Raw genomic sequence first — 14,315 nt, 5'->3', positions numbered from 1 at the left:
ATCACAATCAGCATTTTTAATGAGATCTCCAGGTGATTCAAACAGGTACACAATTAATACTTCCTGACTAACTGAACAATGAATAAACAAACTGTATTGTTGTTCTTATTTCTAGTAGGTCTCCAACTTTAGCTCATGTGATACAACTTGGGCAAATTATCTTTCCAAAATATGGTTTACTATGTTAATTCTGCGTTTAAAAAAAGCTGCAAATTTAACCAAACTGGGTAGTGCTGCCTGGATTACAAAACCTTTCAAAATCTGGCTTCAAATTTCTACCAAATTTACACATAGTATCCTTTTACCTGAACCTCCTACTCTAAACAGTCTGGCCTGACCTGAGTAAACTATTCTTTCTACTTCTCTATTTTTGTTCATTCCGTTTCCTACTTGGTTAACATACTCTCTTTTTCTAAATACACAAATCCTATTTACCCTTCCTGTCCTAGCTAAAATGAAATATCTTCATAATGATATTATCTTGTCTTCATAATGAGAATTGTGGATTGTTACTTTCAAGAAACTTAGATTCCATTTCCACCTCTGCCACTAACTTGTATATTGCTGGGCAAGTTCAATGAACATCTCTGGGTTTAAAAGCTAGTCTTTTTCATACACAAGGCCAATAGGCACATGCAAAGATGCTCAACACTGCTAATCATTGATAAATGCAAATCAAAACCACAATGAGATATCACTTCACACTTGCCACAATGGCTTTTATCAAAAAGACCACAAGTAACAAATGTTGGTGAGAATGTGGAGAAAAGGGAACCCTTCTATGCTGTTGGTGGGAATGTGAATTGGTACAGCCACTGTGGAAAACAGTATGGAGGCTTCTCAAAAAACTAAAAATTGAACTACCATATGACCCAGACACTCCATTCCTGGGTATATATCCCAAAACACTAATTTGAAAAGATACATGTACCCCAGTGTTCACAGCAGCATTATTTATAACAGCCAAGATATGGAAGTAACCTAAAAGTCCATCAACAGATGAATGAATAAAGAAGATGTGGTATATACAATGGAATACTACTCAGCCATGAAAAAGAACAAACTTTTGCCATTTGCAACAACATGAATGGACCTGGAGTGTATCATGCTTAGTGAAATAAGTCAGACAGAGAAAGACAAATACTGTATGATATCACTTATATGTGGAATCTAAAAAATAAAACAAACTAGTGAGTATAACAAAACAGAAACAGGCTCACATATATAGAAAAAAAAACTAGTGTTTACCGGTGGGGAGAGGGAAGGGAAGAGGGATTAAGGAGTAGAGGATTAAGAGGTACAAACTACTATGTATAAAATAAATAAGCTACAAGGATGTATTGTATAGCACAGGAATACAGCCAATATTTTATAACTTTAAATGGTGTATAATCTATAAAAATTCTGAATCACTATGTTGTACACCTGAAACTAATATAACATTGTAAATTATACCTCAATAAAAATTTTTTTACATTATAAAATATTTGTCTTTTTAAAGAAAAACGCTAGGAACCACAATGGTATTGTGTTCCACACAATGAGAGAAAATATGTCTAAGGAATGTGTTTTAATATTCACATAATAGTTAAAAATGAATGTTTTAAAAATATGGTTAATGCTCACGTATTTGAAGCACCCCTCCCATAAGCTCCACTGTACCCTCTTTTTAAATGAAATGTACAAGAAACAAAGGCAAAATTCATCCAGGTCAATCCAAGTAAGTTATAGAGTCTTACCCTTCAATTTTAACATTTATTGTTAAAGTCATGGTAGGTGATAAGAATAAGAGCTAAGAAGTAGAATCATACAGAATTTAAACCCAGACTGAAACCTTTTAAAAATAACAAGAATAGCACTCTTACTCCCTACTCTTATCTGGCATAGCTGAGTAAGGGTTCTGTGCTTGCTGACATTCTTGAGCTATTTCTCTCCCTGCTTTAAACATAGGGTAGTTTCTCCCGTGACCCTGCTTGTTTCCCTGGAGAGCTTCACATAGAGGCTTCTGTATAACAACATTTGCTTTCACTAGCAAACGGCTATATAGGAAAGAGAAGAATGAAGAGGGAGACAACCTTCACAGAATATCAACAGGCTGCAGATTAAATGTGCGTTGTTTCCTTTGCTAAATTCCCAGCACAGATTTCCATCTGAACAGTTTATAAATTCTTTCCTCCCACATTCCACCTCTGCATTTTAAACCATTTACTCTGGGCCTCTTCAATACAGCACTCTTAGGCTGAGAAAGTTTAGATTTGCATCAATTGTATTTAAAAAAAAAATTGTTCTCAGTTTTATGTAAGGTATTAAATCCAAGAAAAGAATATACTAAAGATGTGCATATTCTCAAAATTGCCTATATCTTGCTTATAAGTTTTGTTGTTCTTTATATGCTGTTTTCAAGGGACATTTTGAAGTTACATGTAATAGCAACATTAATTATTAGGAAATGTCTACAACGAATCAACAGCTCGTCCTAGAAAATCAAATATTAGCATATCAACATAGGAACCTTTCAATGGTGTTTTGGCCTTTGTAGTAAGGTAATGGCAGCATAGCTTTTCATTTTAATACAAAAGTACAACATTAGGAGGAGAGAATGAACAGAATTATAGTCAAGACAGCATAAGGTAAAAATGATACACACAAACAAAAAGCACCTTTTACCTTATAATAGTTCTTAGAGCTCATTAATGTACTTGGAGGCAGGGCCAAAGTCAGCGGTGGCTGGGAAACAAATTCTAAATCTGGTGCGTTTGTTCCCTGGAGTTTCAGGTCTGTTCTGTGCTGTTGGAACTCTTGGATTCATCCTACCTCCTCTCAGAAATTACTTTTTGCCTTCTTTAAAGGTGTATCTGCATCAGGATAAGTTTTAGATGCTTGGAAGTTTTTATATATGAAAGGATGGGTTACCAGTCAGGTCCAAGTTCAACCCTCCCTGCTTTTTTTCACTGGGTTCTTTCTATCCCTTCCCAGGGCTACGGAGACTGGGTCAGGGTGATACTAGGTAACCTGCAGCACTGGCTTCACCAGCATGGGTTCTAAGTTGGCTGGTTACTTACCTATGGACTTCTCTAGAACTAAACTTTCAGGTAAATACAAATGGTGAATTAAAAAAATAAAATGATGTTTGAAAATATGTGTCACAGACTCTACTCCAGTGTCCACAGAGAAAGAAAAAAAATCAGGAGGAAAGAAGAGAAGTTTAAAAGGTGAGATTAACATAAAAACTACTGCCTTTCAGGATACTAGCAAGACGCTGTGTTCCAGGTTTGGACTACATTGTGTCCAGTTTGAGCCTAAACTGGGGTTTATATGAGTCCCAGCATACCTTGTGAAATGGTAGGACAGAGCCTCTTCAAGAGCATATTTGAGCCCTGGGAAAGCACTCATCTTAAGGGAAGGAGGATCCAGGCATAATGAGCTTTGCTCAGTGACAAGGTGGTGATAAGACAGATAGGGGCAATTATGGGTGACAGATACATCAGGGCATCCATCACTCAGATATGTCTCCTAGCTTTGTCTCCAGCAGGCTGTTGTTTGAGTGTTACTAAGAGCAGGCACACCTCTGGTGAACTGGAAGTAGTGCCTGGTGAAAGATAGCTGAACAGCAGTGTTGCATGGAAGTGGGATGTTCAGAAGGGGCAGACTTGTTTTTGATTGCATGTGCAGTTGGAGCTGGAGACGCAGTTGGAAATTTATAGAAATATTTGGAGAATTTAGCAGAGGGCTGAGTTAATTTAGTAAATGGGGTAATATGCTCTCAGAGATGGGCAATTATAGTCAATGTGCCTCCCTTTGTATTTACAAGTGGGTGAAGCCTGGAGAAACTCAGGTTTTATAAGAGTACGAAAATCAATATAAAAGTCCTAGAAAATAATTGAGCTTAAATAAATGAACTTCAAAGAATCAGTTAGTACTAATTTTGACATTTCCTTCTTACTCTTCTCACCCATGTCTTCCCTATCTTTCTTGACATACATAAAAGTATGAATAGGAATAATACCCAAAGCAGAGCAACATATTCCTCCTATTGTAAAAGGCATTCCAGGAAAATGTCTGTCCTTAAAGGACATAGACATCTCCATAATTCTTTGACTTCTGAAGAATGAAATAAGTGAAAATTATGGTATTAAATTTCTTTCTCTTTAGCAACAATCCTGCCTAGTTAGTATTCCCAAAATTCAAATTTGTACAATAACAACTTCAAAATAAAATCCAATACTTACTTGTCTCCCACAATTCCCAAGTTGATTGTGGGGTAACCATGTTCCTGAATTGTTGCTAAGAGGGTTGAACGATTGCTGTCTCGAATCTTTCCTGGTAAGAGGTCATCTTCAGGATTTAGCAGCTACAAAGCCAAAAAAAAAAAAAACCACTACAAATTATTTTCTTAGGATAATATTGCCTATTGTTAATGGGGAAAAAATAGATCTAGTAAACAGAGTTTAGCACATCTAGCACCTATAACAGTATCTGGCCCATAGAAGATATATGCTCAAAGGATCTTTGATAAATAATGAAAGCACAGGAGGATCAGAAAACAGTCCTCCAGAATTAAAAAACATGCAGAAATTTAAGTGGTGACTAAACAGCAGGCCAAATATCACACCAGCTTTGGCTACAATTTGACAGAATAGTGCTCTGGAGATAGCTGCCTTTCTACTGGTTGGTTGTTTACTGGGTCAAATTAAAAAAAAAAAACTTTCTTTTTTCCTCCCACTATTATTTTCTAATCTGTCCTTCACTGAGAATATTTGAGGAAGAGACTGTGTGACATGATATTCTCAAGTCTGAAGAGAATGATCATTTATCTTTTCTTTCAAGCTTTTGATCTCTTTTGTGAAGTGGGATCAGTAGTAACGAAGAAGTTAAACTTATTTGAAGGAGAGGGAGCCAGATATCTTGCTTCTATTAGCAAACTTAAACAAGTAATACTTAACTGCACACACCCATGATTCCATGACTTTGAATTGAATCACCCTTTAGAGATTTAATATCTACTATTATATGTCAATGAAGAAAATTATAAGAAGCTTATTTTATGTTGGGATGTTCCAATGAAGCAGTGTAGCGTAGTAGCAAGCAAGAGTCTACCTTATTCAGATAGGGTTCAAATTCAAGTTGCCCAAACACATTATGCCACAATTTTCTCATTTATAATATATAGTAATAAAACTACCTTGAAAGGCAGTTGTTAGGACTGAGATAATGAATACTCAGTTAACATAGATAAATATACAATAAAAACACTTCTCTGTCCTTTCTTTATGATACATGATATTGAAAGAGCACCTAATTCCCCCCAATTGTTCTCATATTGTTACTCCTAGGTGCTAGTATGGATGGAATCAGTTTATAACGTGAACACAGATTTACATTTATTAGATTATAAAATACTTAAGAGTAGGAGGTCCCTAACACACACAGACACATACAACATGCAAATTTAATTTACACAATTTTAAGATATACTTTGATTTCAGAAAATTACAAAATGAAAAAAAAAGTACATCTTTGAAGTGAGAAAATCTGGAATATCATCTTAGGAGGTTGAAGGCAAGCCTGCACATTTCAGATGCTTAGGCTGTTAATATGGCCAATATCCAGGGTTTTGTATCTCAGTTCTGCCAAACAATGACCTAAAGCCCCTTTAGTCTTCCTTCTGACTCATTAGTGATACCATGTGGCTGGACCTTTGGCTTTATGTTGGAAAAGTAGTAGCTTTGCAAACAACTGTCCCCTTAAAATATCTGCAGAAAAACTTTGATCATCTTATTCACTGTCACCTGGGAGACTTCCCTTCAAGTACTGCACTAGTCTAACTTAATCAGATCCCATGTGACACTGCAACCCACTTTCATCCTTTGTCACTGGCAGAGCTTGGAAAATTGCTATTGCGGTACTAATACAGATTAACTTTCTGATCTTAATTAACACACAGTTATTGAACTTATAATTTTATAAGGCCAAGGCTTGCAGCTTTTAAACTCCATTAATCACACAAGTTGCTGCAGAAAGAAAACTGAATGGTTATATAATATTTTTTTCACAAAGGGTACTGACCACCAACTGAGTAATAAGATTTCCCCGTTATTAGGGTGGTTTCTTTGCCATTCATGTTCCTCTCTGTTATTTTGCTGCACACAGTTCCAGAAATAATAGAACAATTAGCGATCACTGGAGAACCAGTTGTTTGTCTGTAAAATTGACATAATGAAATAATAGCTAGTTAAGTGAGGGTATGGGATTTCCAGTGCATTTTAAGTATTTTCAAAGAAAACATACAGAATCGAATGGAAGATTATAAGGTTGCATACACTAGAATAAATTCACAATATTCCTCTTTAAAAATGTAATCTTATTTTCCAGCTTCTTATACTTCTAGTCATCTCTGGAATGATGCCTGAAACTTATTGTAGTTAAAATATAAAAGAAAAAATACAATATAAAGTAAAATAAAACATAACCCAAAACAAACAAACAAGAAAACAAAAACATAACCCATTATCTTGATACCTTGTTACTTTCTTATCCACCCCATAATAAATTTCAATTTCCTGTTTCTGTTATTGTCAATGGTGCCACGTATTTCCAGCTTTCAAACATTTAGCCTTTGATTTTTTTCATTTTGTAGTCCACTATCTTCCCAAAGGTTTCAATCCTTAATCCTTACTCCATCTTTTTTTTTTTTTTAATGTTTTGCTGCTTTATACACAGGAATCCATCTCCTCGACACTACATTTTTATTCACTCTCTTATCAACCCTCCCCATCCCCCAATTTCAGGCATTCAATATATCTGAATTTCTGCAAAAGCCTTATAATTGGCTATCTTGCCGACAGACTCTTTCCTTCTGAGAAATAAAATAGACACATCTACTTGCAAAACTGTACGATTACTTGCATAACAGGTAAACTGTACCAAACTATGATATGTAACAAACTATCTTAAGTCAAATTGTTATAACATAAGCTTGTTCAGACCTGTATGGTCCTATAAGATTATGGACAATTAGAGACCATGGTAACTCCATATGGACTCGTGCTCCAAAGATAAAATGAAATTGTTTCAGCAACTCACCTATTTCACAAAATGTGATCAGTCTGCCTAGACCGTATTTACTAACTACCTTAAAACCACCTCATGACCAATCCCAGTCCTCAAAATCCTGTAAGTATCCTTCTGTAACTTCCTCCTCTTGAGACACTACTGAGACTTTCAAGGTGATGCTCTTCCTTGCTCAGAAACTTTAATATATCCAGCTTTGTATGATCAACAGGTTTCCCTGGTGGTCTTTGTATTAGGACAATGATGGTCACGAAGGTCCCTACCAACACTTAGGCAAGACCTCATGCCACCACTATTCTCATATTGGTTACATTGCACTTCACTGAGGTCTTTTGAGCCTCTTTGCTCACGGGAGTCTTTATGATGGTAAGTCCAGCACTTACATTAAACTCTGATCCTTTTTTGTTGAGCTCCCAAAGTTAGCTGAAATTTGTTTTGTTTTTGAAGGGGAGCAGAATATGCCGCCTCCAAATGTGCCCATTTGGCACATGCATTACTTTCAGCTGAAGGCAATCAAGACCCAGCAGACTCAATACAAACATTTACTACTCCCTTAACTGCCTAAAAGAATCTAGATAGGGGGCCTGGCCCAGAAAGAGAGCCATTACCAGAGGTAACTTTTTATCTGACTTACCTGCATGGTAGGGCAAACATCTGATTACTAAACATCTGCTCTTCTCATCTTCCTGAACTGCCCTTCTCCCCTTTGAAGCCCCAGGCCCTATCCCATTCCCTAGCTCAGACTGACATACAAGCCTCAATTGCCTGACTGCCTTTGGGTCTCATATTTTTATGGGATTCCTGTATGTACAAAATTAAACTTTTCTCCTGTTAATCTGCCTTATGTCAATTTAATTATTAGATTAGCCAAAGAACCTAGAAGGGTAGATGGAAAAGTTTTCTGCTCTAAGAGTAAGATTCCCAGGACTTTTTGGTTATCTGACTGAATTTGTAAGGACTTTTGTTTTCCTTAGTGTTGGTTTGCTAAAGTGTTAATTTGCTGCTAACCGTTTTGTTTGTCAATTGGCTACATTGTTGTGTGTCTGTAAGAACTTTTCTTTGTTTATGTATGAGAAACTGGCTTTCAGAGAGATCTACCTCCCCATTCTGGCCTGCTGACTTTTAGGGTTAGCTCTCAAGGGTTCAACTTTAGTTTTTTTAGTTTTTTTTTTTTTAATTTTAAATTTATTTTTTTATACAGCAGGTTCTTATTAGTCATCAATTTTATACACATCAGTGTATACATGTCAATCCCAATCACCCAATTCATCCCACCCCCACCCCCACCCCCCATTGCTTTCCCCCCTTGGTGTCCATACGTTTGTTCTCTACATCTGTGTCTCAACTTCTGCCCTGCAAACTGGTTCATCTGTACCGTTCTTCCAGGTTCCACACACATGCATTAATATACGATATTTATTTTTCTCTTTCTGACTTACTTCACTCTGTATGACAGTCTCTAGATCCATCCATGTCTCAACAAATGACCCAATTTTATTCTTTTTTATGGCTGAGTAACATTCCATTGTATATATGGACCACATCTTCTTTATCCATTCGTCTGTCGATGGGCATTTAGGTTGCTTCCATGACCTGGCTATTGTAAATAGTGCTGCAATGAACATTGGGGTGCATGTGTCTTTTTGAATTATGGTTTTCTCTGGGTACATGCCCAGTAGTGGGATTGCTGGGTCATATGGTAATTCTATTTTTAGTTTTTTAAGGAACCTCCATACTGTTCTCCATAGTGGCTGTATCAATTTACATTCCCACCAACAGTGCAAGAGGGTTCCCTTTTCTCCACACCCTCTCCAGCATTTGTTATTAGTAGATTTTCTGATGATGCCCATTCTAACTGGTGTGAGGTGATACCTCATTGTAGTTTTGATTTGCATTTCTCTAATAATTAGTGATGTTGAGCAGCTTTTCATGTGCTTCTTGGCCATCTGTATGTCTTCTTTGGAGAAATGTCTATTTAGCTCTTCTGCCCATTTTTGGATTGGATTGTTTGTTTTTTAATATTGAGCTGCATGAGTTCTTTATATATTTTAGAGATTAATCATTTGTCTGTTGATTCATTTGCAAATATTTTCTCCCATTTGGAGGGTTGTCTTTTCGTCTTGTTTATGGTTTCCTTTGTTGTGCAAAAGCTTTTAAGTTTCATTAGGTCCCATTTGTTTATTTTTGTTTTTATTTCCATTTCTCTAGGAGGTGGGTCAAAAAGGATCTTGCTGTGATTTATGTCATAGAGTGTTCTTCCTCTGTTTTCCTGTAAGAGTTTTATAGTGTCTGGCCTTACATTTAGGTCTTTAATCCATTTTGAGTTTATTTTTGTGTATGGTGTTAGGAGGTGTTCTAACTTCATTCTTTTACATGTAGCTGTCCAGTTTTCCCAGCACCACTTATTGAAGAGGCTGTCTTTTCTCCATTGTATATCCTTGCCTCCTTTGTCATAGATTAGTTGACCATAGGTGCATGGGTCTATCTCTGGGCTTTCTATCCTGTTCCATTGATCTGTATTTCTGTTTTTGTACCAGTACCATATTGTCTTGATTACTGTAGCTTTGTAGTATAGTCTGAAGTCAGGGAGTCTGATTCCTCCAGCTCCATTCTCAACCTTAGTTTTAAGGACTTTAGACATATATAAGTGATATTTTCCCTGTTGACTGGCTTTTAGCTAATGAATTCATGGATTCACCTAATAATAAACTTGTACTTCTCCTGGTATAAGTTGGCTTCTGTTTTATCTTTCTTGCATTTATTTTTCTAGAAAGCGTAGTTTCATCAAGGAAAATTTGGAATTGCAGTGGTCGTTTTGGAGTACTTTTGACATGACAATTATTCACTTGAAAGCACTTTTAGAATAAAGGGTGAATACAATTCGGAATATTCAATGATTATCACTTTTATTGTTATGTACTGCTTCAAAATGAAATTTTAATAAAAATACAAAGTATTTACAAGTTTGTTGAACCCTGTATTGAGGAAATTCTCTGTCTTACTTGTCTAAAAGAGAAATCACTTAGTTTATTTTAAGAGACCTCTCTCTTTGTTTCTGTTCTTCAGAGATTTAATCCTACCTTGATGGAATAATCCTATTTAATTCTATCTTGATGGTCTTGATGGAATTGTCAAAGGGCCTAAGACTGGTTGTAATAACTTACTCTCTCTCTTTTTAATGTATTGAAATGGGTTTGTCTGCATCTAAGACTTCTCCTCTTTGCAAAGAGAAGGTATTAGAATTTTATAGGTCAGTAACTATTACCATATCCATTGCAAACAGCTTCCTTATACATCCTTACTTTCTCCTTCTTTTGGAAAATGTAATTAATTAATTAATTCCATTAATTAATTATAGACATTAATTAATTATGGCCACACCTTAGAAATACCTAGATAGTCCAGACAAACAGATCTAACACAAAAAAAGGTGAGAAAAGTCAGATTATAAACTCTAATGGAGAATGGTCTTATTCTAAATGGCTTTTAATTAAACTCTGAAAAATAAGTTTTAATTGAGAGTTAAATTAATTGCCTTGGTTGCTTGGATGTAAGAAAGAAAAAGGAACATACAGAGCTTTTAAACATAATCTAAGGAGTCTTTAAGAATTTGGTTTATAAATACAGAGGTTTACAAATTGTATTAGAAAAAATTCATATTCTATTTCTATTATCATGATTCTGGACATGTTAGACTGATTTAATAATTTTAGTTTAAAAACTGTCCTGTGTCTTTTTCCTAACTTTACTACCATATAAGAAAGTTATACTAGTATAACATTCTAGTTATGTAAGCCTTGGGTCTCTCTGCTTTTTTTTTTTTCTATTCTTAAAGACTCTTATTTAAAAAAATTTTTTTAAATTAATTTTTATTGGAGTATAGTTGATTTACAACCTTGTGTTAGTTTCTGCTGTACAGCAAAGTAAATCAGCTATACATACACATATATAAAAAATCTTAATAGGTTTTTTTTTTTTTGGCCACGCCACACGACTTGTGGGATCCTAGTTCCCTGACCAGGGTTCAAACCTGGGCCCCTGGAAGTGGAAGTGTGGAGTCCTAACCACTGGATTGCCAGGGAATTCCCTATTTTCTTATTAAAAAAATCCTAATTTGAACCTTCTAAATGGTGTTCATCTAAATATGGGGATGATGATATGGAATGTCTCCGTGAAAAGAGACTGATGAGGTTCAAGACATGCTACCCCAAAATATGGCATTTGGCATAGTGAATATTTTAAGCTGAAGGAATTTGAGAAATAGTACATGCAGGAAGGACTTTCTGACTTTCCCCTGAAGCACGTCAAAAAACCCTTATGTTAGAGGTGCCCTCCCTATGCCCAGAGGAAAGGAGCATCCTTATCTCTGAAGGTGAAGGAACAGAGAGAGGAATCTGAAGGAACAGGCCTTGCTAAGTTTCCCCCAGTTTACTACACTTTCCTCATGACTTCTGTCCTTTCATATTTCTCCACAACTTTCCATTTTTCATCAAAACTAATTTTTAAAATGCTCAGGTTTAACTGATTCTTCAGGTCTTCATTTTTTTTAAATGAAGGCTCTCGTGTTACATAAAACTTACATTAAATTAATGCTGTGCTTTTCTCTTATTAATCTGTCTTTTGTTACAGAGGTAATAAAATTCAGAGCTTGAGAAATTAGAAAGGTAGAGGGAAAAGTATTTTTCCTCCCTTACAAGATGAATTCTTATAATGCTTCTATTAAATCATGACTTTATAAGAAATTAAATTTTAATTGCCAGATCCTTAGTTAACTCTAAGATCTTAAACTAATATTAATTTGATTGACTGGTAAATAATCTTGGATATGTGGACACTGTAATGTTTAATATACCAGTGCCTGATGTAGAGAATGGACTTGAGGACATGGGGAGGGGGAGGGGTAAGCTAGGAAGAAGTGAGGGAGTGGCATGGACATATATACACTATCAAATGTAAAATAGATAGCTAGTGGGAAGCAGCCGCATAGCACAGGGAGATCAGCTCAGTGCTTTGTGTCCACCTAGAGGGGTGGGATAGGGAGGGTGGCAGGGAGTCGTAAGAGGGAGGAGATATGGGGATATATGTATATGTATAGATGATTCACTTTGTTATAAAGTAGAAACTAACACACCAATGTAAAGCAATTATACTCCAATAAAGATGTTAAAAAATATATATACCAGTGTTTATATTAAGTACATCATTAACAGGTTACAGTAACCATCATTAACAGGGTAGAAAGGATATATGAAGATAGAGGAATGCTTGTGCAAGGTAATGATTATGTTTTATTTATTAGGAAAAAACAGAACAATATTTTTCTTAAAGTAAAAATTACTGATTGTGCCAAAATATAAAGGAAGACAGTAAAAAATAAATTTAGGAGTATTATTCAGTAAAGTATAGAAGGTCTGAATGGAAATGACTTATTGCTTGGCAGTAATAACTACAAATAATGAATATACGGGAAGAATAATATATATTAAAAACATTGACAAAGTTGGCTACGTGACGTGGGCTTATTCATAAGGAAAAAAAGGCCTATGGATCTTTTATTGTAAATTGTTACTAGAATTTGGGTTTTCTTTTTGTTAAAAATGGCTAAGTTAATTTGTGTCCAGATAACAAAGGTCCCTTTTTATAACCAAAATATTCTGTTAACTCTCTGGTTTATGGCACATTCTTAAATCATTTTAATCAAAAGCTTCTAAAAATAATGGTTACTTATTGTTGATTAAAATTAGTGTCTGTAAATATTTATTGTCTTTATTTATGACATATTAATATCTTGTTTCCTCTGACAACTCTTCTTGGTTTTGCCTTTCCCAAATTTGGAATAAATCTGTTGTCTTTTATACCTTTTAAGCCATTTTTGAGTTTACTGGATGGCTACTACATAATACAAAGATTTGTTCCTTTCTTCTTATAAAGAGAACCATGCTAAAATATTTGACATATTTTCATGTACAGGTTTGGAAGTCTAGAATCATGGCTTTGAAGTACCTTGCAAACTTTGGTAATATATTTGTCCTAATGTTTGTCTGTATGGCAGTGGCCGAATATATAAACTCTAGAGCCTTAAATGTTGCTGCACATTTTACTGTAAGCTATATGGTTCAACAAATTATCATGAAATAAAGAGTACACAAAGGCATGGTGCATGTAGAGATCAAAAAAACTACCTCAGAAAACCTAATACACAATCATAGCCCATCAAAAAGTGGTACCAATCTGGATTGATCACATCTCAAAGATAATGAGCTAATTTAGGCTGAAAGTGACCAGAAGTGGGTCACTGAGGAATGAAATTGAAATCAGAATTTGCAAAAGTGTACTATGACTTTTAATACAGATAAATTGTGCCAAACCATAATACAGAGCACAAACTGTCTTAGCTGAAATTGTTTTTTAACACCAGCTCATTCAGAACCACATGTTCTAAGATCATGAACAAAGTGATTTAATAGTAACTCCACATAGATTCATATGTTCCAAAGATAAAGCTACTGACTGTCCAGTTCCAGCAACCTGCCTAGATTACAAATTCTAATGAGTCCTACCCAGGGCTCTGGTGGTCTTTGTACAGGGGTTTTGACATTTCTGTTGCTCAGGAGCCCACATCTACCGAAAATGATCTTTCTCAAACACCAATCTTATGACTTTCTCCTCCTCAACTATACTCAGCACTGTCTCCCTGTCTGCCAATCCATGGTCATTTTTTACATTGTTAAAAACTATACTGAAGGATCAAGACTCACCTCCTTTAAGAAACCTTATAAAGGAAGAAAATTCTGACGCATGCTACAACATGGTTGAAACTTGAGGATATTTTGCTAAGTGAAACAAGGCAGACACAAAAAGAAAAATTCTATATGATGACACTCAGATGAGGTACTGAGAGTAACCAAATTCATATAGATAGAAAGTAGAATGGTGGTTGCCACAGGCTGTGGGAGGGAGGAAATGGGGAGCTGTGTTTAATGAGTATAGAATTTCAGTTTTGCAAGATAAAAACTGTTCTGGAGATTGGTTGCACAACAATGTGAATGTACTTAAAACTACTGAAGTATACACTTAGAAATAGTTAAGATGATAAATTTTTTGTTATGTGTATTCTACTGTAATTAAAAATGAAAAAAATTAAATGTCACTGATGACCTTGGCAATAAGAGTTTCAGGGAATAGTGATGCCTTTAAAAAAGTGGCAAGTCAGGAAGGAAGTATTCCACTCTTCCTGGTAGGAA

The 14,315-nt window shown here is 35.4% G+C and overlaps 1 protein-coding gene across 5 annotated transcripts in view; it reads right to left on the bottom strand.

Annotated features, from left to right (window-relative positions):
• The window catches only part of GPHN (gephyrin), a 636,104-nt gene that overhangs the window by 63,798 nt on the left and 557,991 nt on the right, over positions 1-14,315 (bottom strand). For all 5 annotated transcript variants that reach the window (XM_032623646.1, XM_032623644.1, XM_032623643.1 and 2 more), the window contains one exon: positions 4,230-4,351. In XM_032623646.1, the coding sequence (XP_032479537.1) occupies positions 4,230-4,351 (122 nt within the window). The remainder of the gene's footprint in view (positions 1-4,229; positions 4,352-14,315) is intronic.

The sequence above is a fragment of the Phocoena sinus genome, chromosome 2, assembly GCF_008692025.1.
Source record: "Phocoena sinus isolate mPhoSin1 chromosome 2, mPhoSin1.pri, whole genome shotgun sequence".
NCBI lineage: Eukaryota > Metazoa > Chordata > Mammalia > Artiodactyla > Phocoenidae > Phocoena > Phocoena sinus.
This window is presented reverse-complemented; position numbering and strand designations above follow the sequence as displayed.